This window comes from Salvelinus namaycush, chromosome 25 (assembly GCF_016432855.1).
Source record: "Salvelinus namaycush isolate Seneca chromosome 25, SaNama_1.0, whole genome shotgun sequence".
NCBI classification, from domain to species: Eukaryota; Metazoa; Chordata; class Actinopteri; order Salmoniformes; family Salmonidae; genus Salvelinus; species Salvelinus namaycush.
This window is the reverse complement of record NC_052331.1, coordinates 12,184,443-12,197,849: the sequence shown is the minus strand read 5'-3', so window position 1 is coordinate 12,197,849 and position 13,407 is coordinate 12,184,443. Positions and strand designations below refer to the sequence as shown.

At 43.3% G+C, this 13,407-nt stretch overlaps 1 protein-coding gene across 6 annotated transcripts in view; it reads left to right on the top strand.

The window, feature by feature from the left end:
• Positions 1-259: 259 nt before the first annotated feature.
• LOC120020255 (E3 ubiquitin-protein ligase mib1) overlaps positions 260-13,407 on the top strand; it is a 90,409-nt gene continuing 77,261 nt past the window's right edge. For 4 of the 6 annotated variants that reach the window (XM_038963802.1, XM_038963801.1, XM_038963797.1 and 1 more), the window contains exons 1-3: positions 260-1,327; positions 1,872-2,043; positions 9,581-9,710. In XM_038963802.1, the coding sequence (XP_038819730.1) occupies positions 1,099-1,327; positions 1,872-2,043; positions 9,581-9,710 (531 nt within the window). In that variant the 5' untranslated portion in view covers positions 260-1,098. The remainder of the gene's footprint in view (positions 1,328-1,871; positions 2,044-9,580; positions 9,711-13,407) is intronic. The other 2 variants (XM_038963800.1, XM_038963799.1) reach the window with 2 other exon arrangements.

The window sequence follows — 13,407 nt, the reverse complement described above, 5'->3', positions numbered from 1 at the left end:
TGGCAAAGTCTACAAAACTTAGTCCACTCTTCATAACAGATTATAATTTTGGGAACAGAAAACTGTACTGAGATCAAAGGTTTCATGATGATAAAATGTGCAGAATGTCGGCCAAAAGCCATATCGTTCCATGTTCTCCCACTGCACGCCAGTGGGCTTCCTCTCACTACCATATTTGGTAGTGAGAGAAAACACCAAGCGGATGCTTCACATTTATACATCCAGTGAAATATCTGTCTCATTGTTTGTCTGTGGTAAACCTCCGTCTGCTTGGTGATTGACAATAATGGCGACGCGTTTATACTGAGTTTACTTCTGCGAGCCATTTGACAAAATAAATACATTTGAGATATAAATCCAATACATAGGCTAAACGTACCTACGAATGAAATAATTTATCCAACAAAAAGGACGAATCTACGCTCGTGGTCTAACGTTAAGTTGTGGAGGTGGCATTCTTGCAGAGGTACAAGCTAGCTAACTAAATAGCTAGCTAGCTAATAACGGTATACCATTTCGTGACGATGTGGCTACTTTACACGCTCTTGGGGTGACAATGTCTTGTGCTCTTGGGACGAAAAGCACATGAAAGGGGATACTGAGACATACCAGTTATTTCCATAACATTGCAGACGAACAGCTTGTGGAGTGGAAAGTGCGTGCCATTCAACAGCTTACTTTGGTAGCTAATGTTTGGCAGTAGCTAGTTGGCAAAGCTAGCTAGCTAACAGTTAATGTTAGTGAGTTAGCTTGGCTTTGATTTTCAAGTACAACGCGTTGTTTTAACAAGCAAGCTAACTTAACGTGTTACATTCACATCACACTACGATACATTTGACTAGCAATGTATATTTGCCTTTGCAACTAACTGTTAGCTTGTGTCTGCTATATTGTTTTGGAACTTTACCGCAAGCAGGCTAGCCTAGTTAACGTAACGTGCAAGCTAACAAGACATTGCTAAATTGTGTTTTTCTGGACAACAGAACAGTTTTGCTTCTCAAAATTATCCTGCCAAACACAGGTAGTTAGCTAGTTAGCATATCCTGCTAGTTGGCTATATATTTTTTGTGTTACGTTATTTGCGAGACCTTTTCGTAAATGACTACTGGCAGGAATAACCGTGTGATGATGGAAGGAGTTGGTGCGAGAGTGATCCGTGGACCCGATTGGAAATGGGGAAAACAGGATGGTGGAGAGGGACATGTCGGCACCGTCAGGAGTTTCGAAAGTCCGGAAGAAGTGGTTGTTGTCTGGGATAACGGGACTGCGGCCAACTACCGGTGCTCTGGTGCATACGACGTGAGGATATTTGACAGTGCTCCCACAGGTAATGTTGCCCTGCTGATTCTGTGATCGCTAAACATATAGTATGTCCTGTTTTTGTTAATAATTTGTTTCAATTAGTCTATGCATTTGGGTGTTGATGTGTACACTGTTGTTTGGCATAACGCCACGTTACAAGTTATTGCAATGCATCAAGCGTGCTACATGGAGCACGTTGAGTTTGATTGACATCTAGAGTTAGACGTGAGGATGACTACTTAAGATATCTTCATCAAAGCAAGCTTTGTGAATAACTTCTCCCTCTGAGTGTTTAGACCTAGTGTATTGTATGCTTACTGTTATTTGTGTTGATGAACGATGGTACAGCATGAAGATGGCAATTCAACAAGCCCCAGAGCTGCGGGCAGAGGCATCATTGCTTCACACTTGACACCTCCAACATTTACATTTGAGTAATTTAGCAGACACACAGGCTGTAGTGATGCCGCAACACTGCGACGCAGTGCCTTAGACACCTGCGGCACTCGCTAGGCAATCTGCTGCCCAGCAAAAATGTTCCTGACTGCCTTGTTACTACTCCCTCTCAGGTATCAAGCATGACGGTACCATGTGTGACACCTGCCGTCAGCAGCCTATCATCGGTATCCGCTGGAAGTGTGCGGAGTGCACCAACTATGACCTCTGTACCACCTGTTACCACGGAGACAAGCACCACCTGCGACACCGCTTCTACAGGATCACCACCCCTGGCAGCGAGAGGTGAGTACTGTCAGCTGCCCTGTGAAGCTAATGATTACGTTCCAGGTCATCTTCAATGCAGTCATGTTACTCAGTGTGAGATCTGATTATCTATGCGTTGTGGCCGCAATAAAGACAACGTGGAACCAATGTGTAGGGATGCTTTGTCAACTCAGCCCCATGTCTATGACAAACTCTATGGTTTAGTGATGATTTAAATGATAACAATTCTAATCTACATCCTTTGGTTGATTATATTGAGGGACCCACCCATTTTATTCTCTGTTTTGTGGCTTTCTGTTTCACCCTGGCTGTCTGTCTCTCTCACATTTGAGAAGTGGTGCCTGAGCCCAGCCTTGTAGGCAGACTCAACATGTGGCCACCGATCATGGCTCTCTGTTGCCAGGCGACTGCTCAGACTCTATTTCAGAAGCAGCTATGTTGTTGGGGCCTCAGCCAATCCCATGTTACTGGCCATGTCTGTCTTTATATGCTTCCATAGAAGATTTACAAATGGAAGACAAAGCACAATTGCATAAAATGCCAAATCATAACAACAACATGTCTTGAGAATGTTATGGTCAAGGGGCCAGGGTACCGGTCAAGAAGCACGGTTTCGACTGCTTCGACAGTTCTGCTCCATAGATGGCTACATAGAGAAGTCAGATTTGAAAATTACTAATTAGACACTTTAGTCATCACCTTTGTGCGCAAAACATCAATGGAATTAGTCAAATAGTTGTTGCTGAGGCCAATTTTTTCCCCATCGCTCACAGCCGAAGATATTAATATTTTATATTTATATTCATCCAATGTCTGCCTTGTTTTTGGATGACGTTATGAAGTCGTGCTAGTACGCATGTGATGTTGGTCCGTATAAACCGGACCAATCACAGTATGAATCGTCGAATGCGAAGATGAGTAGATTACCTTGAAAACATTGGTCTGACATCTTGGACTCAGTCTCCAGTTCTTATTGTACCTCAATGGTTATGATAGGACAGAAATGTAAAAGTCTGAAGTATTTTTTAAATTTTACATTTATTTAACTAGGCAAGTCAGTTAAGAACAAATTCTTATTTACAATGACGGCCTAGGAACAGTGGGATAACTGTCTTGTTCAGTGGCAGAACGACAGATTTTTAACTTGTCAGCTCTGGGATTCGATCTAGCAACCTTTCGGTTACTGGCCCACTAGGCTACCTGCCGCCCCCAATAACAAAAGGAGCAGAAAAGTTAGTTTATGAAAACAACAATTGGTGTATTTCTGTGGTTTTCAAAATGAACTGACTGAAACATAATCTGCAGAGAATGCAACCAGGACATGTTATTGCATTATTACATACAGTGGAGATATTTTCTTGCTAGAGCCATCCCTCCAACTGCTTCAAGCCCTTTATTAGATCCAAAGGGACAAACCAAACGCATGGCGAGACCGCTGGCACCCTTTCAACGACCTGTGACTTCAGTTCCCCTGAGACTGTTAATTGTCCCCATCCCCCCCACAGACACTGCTCTAAACTGAAGGCATGATGGACTTTTTTGTTATGCCACATTAAATTCTTTCACTGTCGGCAGTCTGTGGCTATTTATGAGTCTGTGGGTTCTCTCTTGACCAATTACCATTTAAAGTGGAACTGACAGCATTTTGTCAACATGAACATTTATAAAAATCTGTTCATATACACCCCAAGGAAGAAAGACACTTATAGTTAAATTATTATTATTTTTTAAACATTTTCTGACAAGCGAGCACTTAGATAAGGTAATTTTCATAAATTCATAGAACGTTTGGGAATAACATGGTAAGGCATTTGTAAAAATTCTATAGCAATATAGAGTGGGAAAGCGGCCGTGCGATTGGACAATTAATAGACACTGCAGCAAATAATACCTAATAAAAAAGTTTGTCTTGTTCAGGACCGGAGCCTACGCAGACTGGGGCGCCACAGCCAACCAGGGCTACAGTAGGCCTATATGCAAATAAGCCATTTGCCACACGGGTCTGCCATCATTCACTTTGAACTTGCCTGTGTCTTTACAGGCAGTAGCAATAGTGTGACTTTACATCATCAAATTTTGTTGGTCACATACACGTGTTTAGCATATGTTATTGCAGGTGTAGTGAAATGCTTGTGTTTCTAGCTCCAACAGTGCAGTAAGATCTAACAAGTAATATCTAACAATTTCACAACAATACACACATCTAAAGGAAGGGAATTAAGAATATATAAATATTTGGACGAACAATGTCAGAGTGGCATAGACTAAGATACGGTAGAATAGAATACAGTATATACTTATGAGATGAGTAATGCAAAATATGTAAACATTAGTGACACGTTTTCCATATTTAAAGTGGCCAGTGATTTCAAGTCTATGTATATAGGCAGCAGCCTCTGTGCTAGTGATGGCTATTTAACAGTCTGATAGCCTTGAGGTAGAAGCTGTTTTTCAGTCACTCTGTCCCAGCTTTGATGCACCTTTACTGACTTTGCCTTCTGGATGATGGCTGAGTGAACAGGCAGTGGCTCGGGTGGTTGTTGTCCTTAATGATCTTTTTTGGCTTTCCTGTGACATCGGGTGCTGTAGGACAGGGCAGGTAGTTTGCCCCCGGTAATGCATTGTGCAGACCGCACCACCCACTGGAGAGCCCTGCGTTTGCGGGCGGTGCAGTTGCTGTACCAGGTGGTGATACAGCCCGACAGGATGCTCTCAATTGTGCATCTGTAAAAGTTTCTGAGGGTTTTAGGTGCCAAGTCAAATTTCTTCAGCCTCCTGAGGTTGAAGAGCCGCTGTTGCACCGCCATCACCACACTGTCTATGTGGGTGAACCATTTCAGTTTGTCAGTGATGTGTACACTGAGGAACTTGAAGCTTTCCACCTTCTCCACTACAGTCCCGTTGATGTGGATAAGGGGTGCTCCCTCTGCCGTTTCCTGAAGTCCACGATCAGCTCCTTTGTTTTGTGGATGTTGAGTGAGAGGTTGTTTTCCTGGCACTACACTTCCAGGCCCTCACCTACTCCCTGTAGGATGTCTTGTCATTGTTGGTAATCAGGCCTACTACTGTTGTGTCGTCTGCAAACTTGATGATTGAGTCGTGGGTGAACAGGCAGTACAGGAGGGGGCTGAGCACACACACCCTTGTGGGGCCCCAATGTTGATGGTCAGCGAAGTGAAGGTGTTGTTTCACTCCTTCACCACCTGGGGGCGGCCTGTCAGGAAGTCCAGGACCCAGTTGCACAGGGCGGGGTTCAGACCCAGGGCCTCAAGCTTAATGATGCGCTTGGAGGGTACTATGGGGTTTAAGGCTGAGCTATAGTCAATGAACAGCATTCTGACATAGGTATTCCTCTTGTCCAGATGGGATAGGGCAGTGTGCAGTGTGATGGCGATTGCATTGTCTGTTGATCTATTGAGGTTGTAACCAAATTGAAGTGGGTCTAGCGTGTTAAGTAAGGTAGATATGATCCTTAACTAGCCTCTCAAAGTACGTCATGATGACAGAGGTGAGTGCTACGGGGCGATAGTCATTTAGTTTTGTTACCTTTGCTTTCTTGGGTACAGGAACAATGGTAGACATCTTGAAGCAAGTGGGGACAGCAGACCCGCAACAGCATTAAGATCGACAACTAATGTGAGCCAGAGGGAGATGAGCTAAAATCTATCAAGGGAACATTAGATAAACCCTTTCAAACCTTTTCAGCTATTTGGCCGTCACAATTGAACTGATAAACGTTGGGGAGTAGTAGCCTGCTCATCCTTCTGCCGCTTGCTTGCTAATGCATGCTTGTCTAAACCCACGTTTTGACAACTGAATGTATACTTCCCTGCCCACTCATTTTATCAATGCCAAATGCATTTGATTGACATCTAAGAGAGACACTAACTGTGGATAAGTTGTTCAAGTTCACCATAGCTAGCTAGCATAGCAATTCACATTTCTTGCTAGCTAACCAAATGGCACCTGCATCTCTAGCTGTAGCCACCAAAAAAACGATATGAGTGAAAAAGTTGGTCACTCAACAACTCCAATTTCATGACATCCTCCCAGCAGCTAGCGGGCCATATTGGAAAAACCACAACTAACTTGCGGGCCAAATATAGCCTTTTTGATTTGACAAAAAAACGTGCTACTTTATAGTGTGCACTTATGTACATATGGATGCTGTATATAGCATTTTAACATATTAAAACAAAAGGGATAAATACTTTTTGTCAAGCCAACGTGTTTTTGTTTTTGCTGCTATGCTTGCAGATGTGCATAATATGCCGCGACCCTAATAACTCCAAAGAACAAAAACGAAGCAATATGTTGTAACTTAAAACATGTTTTTAATTTTTTTTGCACTACATGGATCACCGGTGCAGTTGAATGCAGTACCTGTATGGTGCGCTCAAAATGTCTTGTAGTTGAGTTGCCAGCCTAGGCTACTGCTCAAATGTTAATGTATTAGGCCTACAATTTTCTCCTTTGGATGGTTTGCAGGTTTTCTTTTTTGGTTACTCATTGTTTAAGCTTTAAAAACCGAAGCCAGACTGCAGCAGTTTAGTAGCCTAGTTAGGACACTTTCCCACCGCTGCGCGCTGTAAACGGGACACACAAAAGCAGCGCAATTGAACTTCAATTCACAGATGCAAGTGCATCAGGCTGTAATTTCATGAAGTAGATGACTCAACTGTTGACTCATTTATACTCGCTTTTGTGTCCTATTTGCCCCGTGGGCCTTGTTTGACGTGTGCGCTAGCCTATTTGCCACATTATGACGGACTTGTCATCATTGCCCTGCTAGATTGATTGTGTTGACAGCCTTAGTTACAGTTGTCAGTTTTTATTTTATATTGACTATTTGAAACTGAAACAGTGCATCCTGAATGGGTGGAGGCAGCAAACAATGTACCAGGCCAGCTGTGATTTACAACTTGATAGCTACCAATAAATGTATTGGTGAATTTTGAGTCATGCATTGAACTGCTGCATCCATCTATTCTGCCAACAACGCCTTACAGTAAGTCATGGAATTTTGAGTAAAATATAATCTATTATAAAGTTGGTTTTGAAGCATAAACTGGATGCGTGCCTCATCGGTCAAGTAATAACAATGCTACGGAGCAGACAATATCATGATGCATTCTATACTTTTCCAAATATACACCTGCGTAAAGTATTCACACCCCTTGACTTTTTCCACGTTTTGTTACTTTACAGCCTTATTCTAAATAGTTTAAAATTGTTGTTTTTTTGTCATCAATCTACACACAATGCCCAAAAAGTTTTTGCTAATTTATTGATAATAAAAAAACTGAAATAAAACATTTACATAAGTATTCAGCCCCTTTACTCAGTACTTTGTTGAAGCACCTTTGGCAGCGATTACAGCATTGAGTCTTCTTGGTTATGTCGCTCCAAGCTTGGCACACCTGTATTTATGGAGTTTCTCCCATTCTTCTCTGCAGATCCTCTCAAGCTCTATCAGGTTAGATGGGGAGTGTTCTTCACAGTTATTTTCAGGTCTTTCCAGAGATGTTTGATCGGGTTCAAGTCTGGGTTTGGCTTTGCCACTCAAGGATATTCAGAGACTTGTCCTGAAGCCAATCCTGCATTGTCTTGGCTGTGTGATTAGGGTCTTTGTCCTGTTGGAAGGTGAACCTTCGCCCCAGTCTGAGGTCCTGAGCGCTCTGGAGCAGGTTTTCATCAAGGAACTCTCTGTACTTTGCTCTGTTCGTCTTTGCCTCGATCCTGACTAGTCTCCCAGTCCCTGCCACTGAAAAACATACCCACAGCATAATGCTGCCACCACCATGCTTCACCGTAGGGATGGAGCCAGGTTTCCTCCAGACGTGACGCTTGACATTCAGGTCAAAGAGTTCAATCTTGGTTTCATCAGACCAGAGAATCTCATCTGGCCACTCTACCATAAAAGCCTGATTGGTGGAGTACTGCAGAGATGGTTGTCCTTCTGGAAGGTTCTACCATCTCCAAAGAGGAACTCTAATCAGGTTCTTGGTCACCTCCCTGACCAAGGCCCTTCTTCCCTGATTGCTCAGTTAGGCTGGGCGGCTAGCTCTAGGAAGAGTCTTGGTGATTCCAAACTTCTTCCATTTAAGAATGATGGAGGCCACTGTGTTCTTGAGGATCTTCAATGCTGCAGAAATCTTTTGGTATCCTTGCCCAGGTCTGTGCCTCAACACAGTCCTGACACGGAGCTCTACAGACAATTCCTTCAACCTCATGGCTTGGTTTTTACTCTGACGTGCATTGTCAACTGTGGGACCTTATCTAGACAAGCGTATGCCTTTCCAAATCATGTCCAGCCAATTGAATTTACCACAGGTGGTATTGAATTTGTAGAAACATCTCAAGGATGATCAATGGAAACAGGATGCACCTGAGCTAAATTTTGAGTCTCATACCAATGGGTCTGAATACTGAATAAGGTATTAATGTTTTTTCTTTTATATACATTTGCAAACATTTCTAAAAACCTGTTTTCACTTTGTCATTATGGGGTATTGTGTGTAGATTGCTGAGGATTTGCTTTTTTAATTAATTTTAGAATAATGCTGGAACATAACAAAATGTGGACAAAGTCAAGGTGTCTGAATAATTTCCGAAGGCACTGTTATAGGCTGTTAATTCTGTTTGTTTACTCTCAATAGACAGTGTGCAAGGGTTAACCCAGGATGACCCAGAGTCTGAAAGATGCATGCCAGCAACTAGTAAATAAAACAAGCCAAATCCTATTTGTTATTTTGAAGCGCTGGAATATCCAGGTCAAAGACGACAAGACAAGGTTTCTTGAAATGTGATTATCTGCTGATACCCAAATAGAGGTTTGACACAAGTAATTGTGCAATTTCTTTTAACCAGGTGCCCTCAATCTTTTTAACATGTCATTAGACACTATGGATAAGGCTACTTTGGGGTAGCCTAATCCATTGTTGTGCTGGCAATGGGCTGTAGAGTTAGTTTAACGACTGCCATAGTGAAACATTAAGTGTATAGCCTAGATATGTTGGAAATGTTGCTCTGACGATCAGACGGGCCCATCTGGCAAGCCTACTGCTCTGCTCACTGTTGTGGTAATGGTTCAGTCTGTTTTCATGGCTAGCTAAGCATGGCTTTTCATCCCCATAATCAAAACTGGGACCGTTTTTAGTACACTGCGCAGTTAAACATCCTCGATTAGTTCCCTCTCAAATCCAGTTAGCAGCTCTAAGTCTTCAGCAAAAGAGATGGAGTTGAGGAGTCTTTATGCTCAGTTCTTGAAAAGGTCTAAATTGGCATATCAACAAAATGTGTTTTTGGCTAATAACATTGAATGAACATTGTAAAAACTGATATAGCTATTAGACCTAAATCATAGATGGACTAATACATCAACTGCATGATGTGCCCAATAATAGGTCTTTCAATGCCACCATAAATAAATGTCCAGCTTTATCCAACATTGGTTGAATATTTCCATCTTCAACACCCATCAAATGACAACTATTGTTATTCACCCACCCACTGTCAGTAAAATAAACATACATTTTCTTGTTTATTTTGACAGAGTCCTGTTGGAGTCTCGCCGCAAGTCGAAGAAGATCACAGCCCGAGGCATCTACACAGGTGGCCGGGTGGTGAGGGGAGTGGACTGGCAGTGGGAGGATCAGGACGGAGGCAACGGCAGGAGAGGAAAGGTACTCATTCTGTTGCAAAAAATGTACCATGAAAAAATGTCTTGCTACGGTGTGATTTCCTCATTAGGTCCCAGAAGGTGATAGGAGTATAATGGATTTGGGGACCAGCCTTGTTCCTTTGGACTGACTGGTTCCATCCCAGTCAGTCCCCTACATTAGTATAATTGTGAAAAGACATACATACTTCATCACCACAGAATACACTTCGAGGTTGCATTTGTTTAAAATGGATTCTGCAGTAGGGGAAACGGCACCACTTTTTGCCACACGGCTGCTGTTCTTGCTTTTGTTTTGTTGACGGAGCAGAGCTGGGGAGTGTCGTGGATCGTGGCATAAAACAATGCAGTACATATGATGCTGTTGTATTGCCCGTGCAATGATGTCAGAGGGATAAAAAGTGTTGGTTGTTTGCCTTAAATTTGTTGTAATATTGCAAACGGCCGTGGCAGTTTCACCATTCCAGCTTCAACATTCACCGTGTAGATATATGAAGAGAACAGCTCCATAGAGCTCTAGAAGTTTGACTCCGGTCCATGGGTGGGTCTTAGGTACGGTAGGCCGACCCCAACCCCCTATTTGCCTGTCCAAATAAAATACTTAAATATTGGTCATTTATTTGACCAAGATGTGCGCCGACAGAAAGACTCATCAATCTCAGAATAAGCATCCAAGTGAGCGAAACAGCGCCCCTCTGACTCAGTATGTGTTGCCAATGTATTTGAAAGCTGTCTGGCCAAAAAGAGTATGGTCATGTCAATTTGTTTTGTTGCCAGATAGAATCAGATATATGGGCTACTTATAGTAAGACAGAGGGGTGCTGTTTCACTTGCTCCGGTACGGGGCATATAATTTACTTTTTGGTCCACCAGCCACTGTGGCAGAAAGATTTAAAAATCTACCAGCAACTCAGATTTTTTTTTTTACCAACCAAAATATTTATTTGCCTCTAAAATTAAAAACGGATGAGCATACTTTAATATTTCTTCAACAAATGTATTACTAATAAGAATAAACTAATGTAGTTTATTGAATAATTACATTTTTTGTGACCTGAGTCTTTTAACCAAAATATCACAGATGAGAGAAAAAAATTAACCTGCCCCTTTAAGGATGGAAGGTTACCGTGGTAGCGTGACTCATCTATGTTTTTGCCTGTGAGATGGAGTCTGAATAGTAGAAGCGTTGTCTTCTCAAATCAAAGTTTATTTGTCACGTGCGCCGAATACAACAGGTATAGGTAGTAGACCTTAAAGTGAAATGCTAACTTACAGGCTCTAACCAATAGTGCAAAAAGGTATTAGGTGAACAATAGGTAAGTAAAGAAATAAAAACAACAGTAAAAAGACAGTGAAAAATAACAGTAGCGAGGCTATATACAGTATCGAGGGTATAAAAGTAGCGAGGCTACATACAGACACCGGTTAATCGGGCTGATTGAGGTAGTATGTACATGTAGATATGGTTAAAGTGACTATGCATATATAATGAACAGAGAGTAGCTGTAGCGTAAATAGGGGTTGGCGGGTGGTGGGTGGCGGGACACAATGAAGATAGCCCGGTTAGCCAATGTGCGGGAGCACTGGTTGGTCCGGCCAATTGAGGTAGTATGTACATATATACATGAATGTATAGTTACTTCCCCCTTATATGATAAACAGAATAGCAGCAGTGTAAAAGAGGGGTGGGGGGGGGGGGGGGGCAACAATGCAAATAGTCCAGGTAGCCAGTTGATTACCTGTTCAGGAGTTATGGCTTGGGGGTAAAAACTGTTGAAAAGCCTTTTTGTCCTAGCCTTGGCACTCCGGTATCGCTTGCCATGCGGTAGTAGAGAGAACAGTCTATGACAATTTTTAGGGCCTTCCTCTGACACCGCCTGGTGTAGAGGTCCTGGATGGCAGGCAGCTTAGCCCCAGTGATGTACTGGGCCGTACGCACTATCTTCTGTAGTGCCTTGCGGTCGGAGGCCGAGCAATTGCCGTACCAGGCAGTGATGCAACCAGTCAGGATGCTCTCGATGTTGCAGCTGTAGAACCTTTTGAGGATCTCAGGACCCATGCCAAATCTATTTAGTTTCCTGGGGGGGAATAGGCTTTGTCATGCCCTCTTTACGAATGTCTTGGACCATTCTAGTTTGTTGGTGATGTGGACACCAAGGAACTTGAAGCTCTCAACCTGCTCCACTACAACCCCGTCGATGAGAATGGGGGCGTACTCGGTCCTCCTTTTCCTGTAGTCCACAATCATCTCCTTAGTGTTGGTTACATTGAGGGATAGGTTGTTATTCTGGCATCACCCGGCCAGGTCTCTGACCACCTCCATATAGGCTGTCTCGTCGTTGTCGGTGATCAGGCCTACCACTGTTGTCGCCTGCAAACTTAATGATGGTGTTGGAGTCGTGCCTGGCCATGCAGTCGTAGGTGAACAGGGAGTACAGGAGGGGACTGAGCACGCACCCTTGGGGGGCTCCAGTGTTGAGGATCAGCGTGGCAGATGTGTTGCTACCTACCCTCACCACCTAGGGGCGGCCCGTCAGGAAGTCCAGGATCCAGTTGCAGAGGGAGGTGTTTAGTCCCAGGATCCTTAGCTTAGTGATGAGCTTTGAGGGTACTATGGTGTTGAACGCTGAGCTGTAGTCAATGAATAGCATTCCCACATAGGTCTTCCTTTTGTCCAGGTGGGAAAGGGTGGTGTGAAGTGCAATAGAGATTGCATCATCTGTGGATCTGTTTGGGCGGTATGCAAATTGGAGTGGATCTAGGGTTTCTGGGATAATGGTGTTGATGTGAGCCATTACCAGCCTTTCAAAGCACTTCATGGCTACGGACGTGAGTGCTACAGGTCTGTAGTCATTTTGGCAGGTTGCCTTTGTGTTCTTGGGCACAGGGACTATGGTGGTCTGCTTGAAACATGTTGGTATTACAGACTCAATCAGGGACATGTTGAAAATGTCAGTGAAGACACCTGTCAGTTGGTCAGCACATGCCCAGAGCACACGTCCTGGTAATCCGTCTGGCCACGCAACCTTGTGTATGTTGACCTGTTTAAAGGTCTTACTCACGTCGGCTACGGAGAGCGTGATCACACAGTCGTCCGGAACAGCTGATGCGCTCATGCATGCCTCAGTGTTGCTTGCCTCGAAGCGAGCATAGAAGTGATTTAGCTCGTCTGGTAGGCTCGTGTCACTGCGCAGCTCGCGGCTGTGCTTCCCTTTGTAGTCTGTAATAGTTTGCTTCACTAGCAGTTGAAACTGAAACATAGAAAAACAACCTGGTTTGTGAACAAACGATGTAAATAGCCAAGATACACAATGACAGTCTCACTTCAGTAGACTTTCGTTTCAAGTAAATTAGAACAACTTTTATGCCTATACGCAGCGCTTCTTAAAATGAATCTGTCACTCAGCTCTTCACATGCGCACAGCCCCCAGCCAGGCAGTGTTGCAGCACTAGGTGTAATAGGCTATATACGATTCGTAGTTCTTTGACTTTGTGCGATTTGATTTACCATCTATGAAACAACACTGCGGAAATACTCTGAAAAAGGATACTGCAGCATTTATTTTACTATAAATGTGATCATACTTGACTTTTTACTCACAAATGCGAGTGAAATGCTCGCACTGTGGAGCCCTGACCACCTGCCAACGTGGCTGGTGAAATAGAAATTTTACCCACCAATACCAAAATTTACCTGCAGT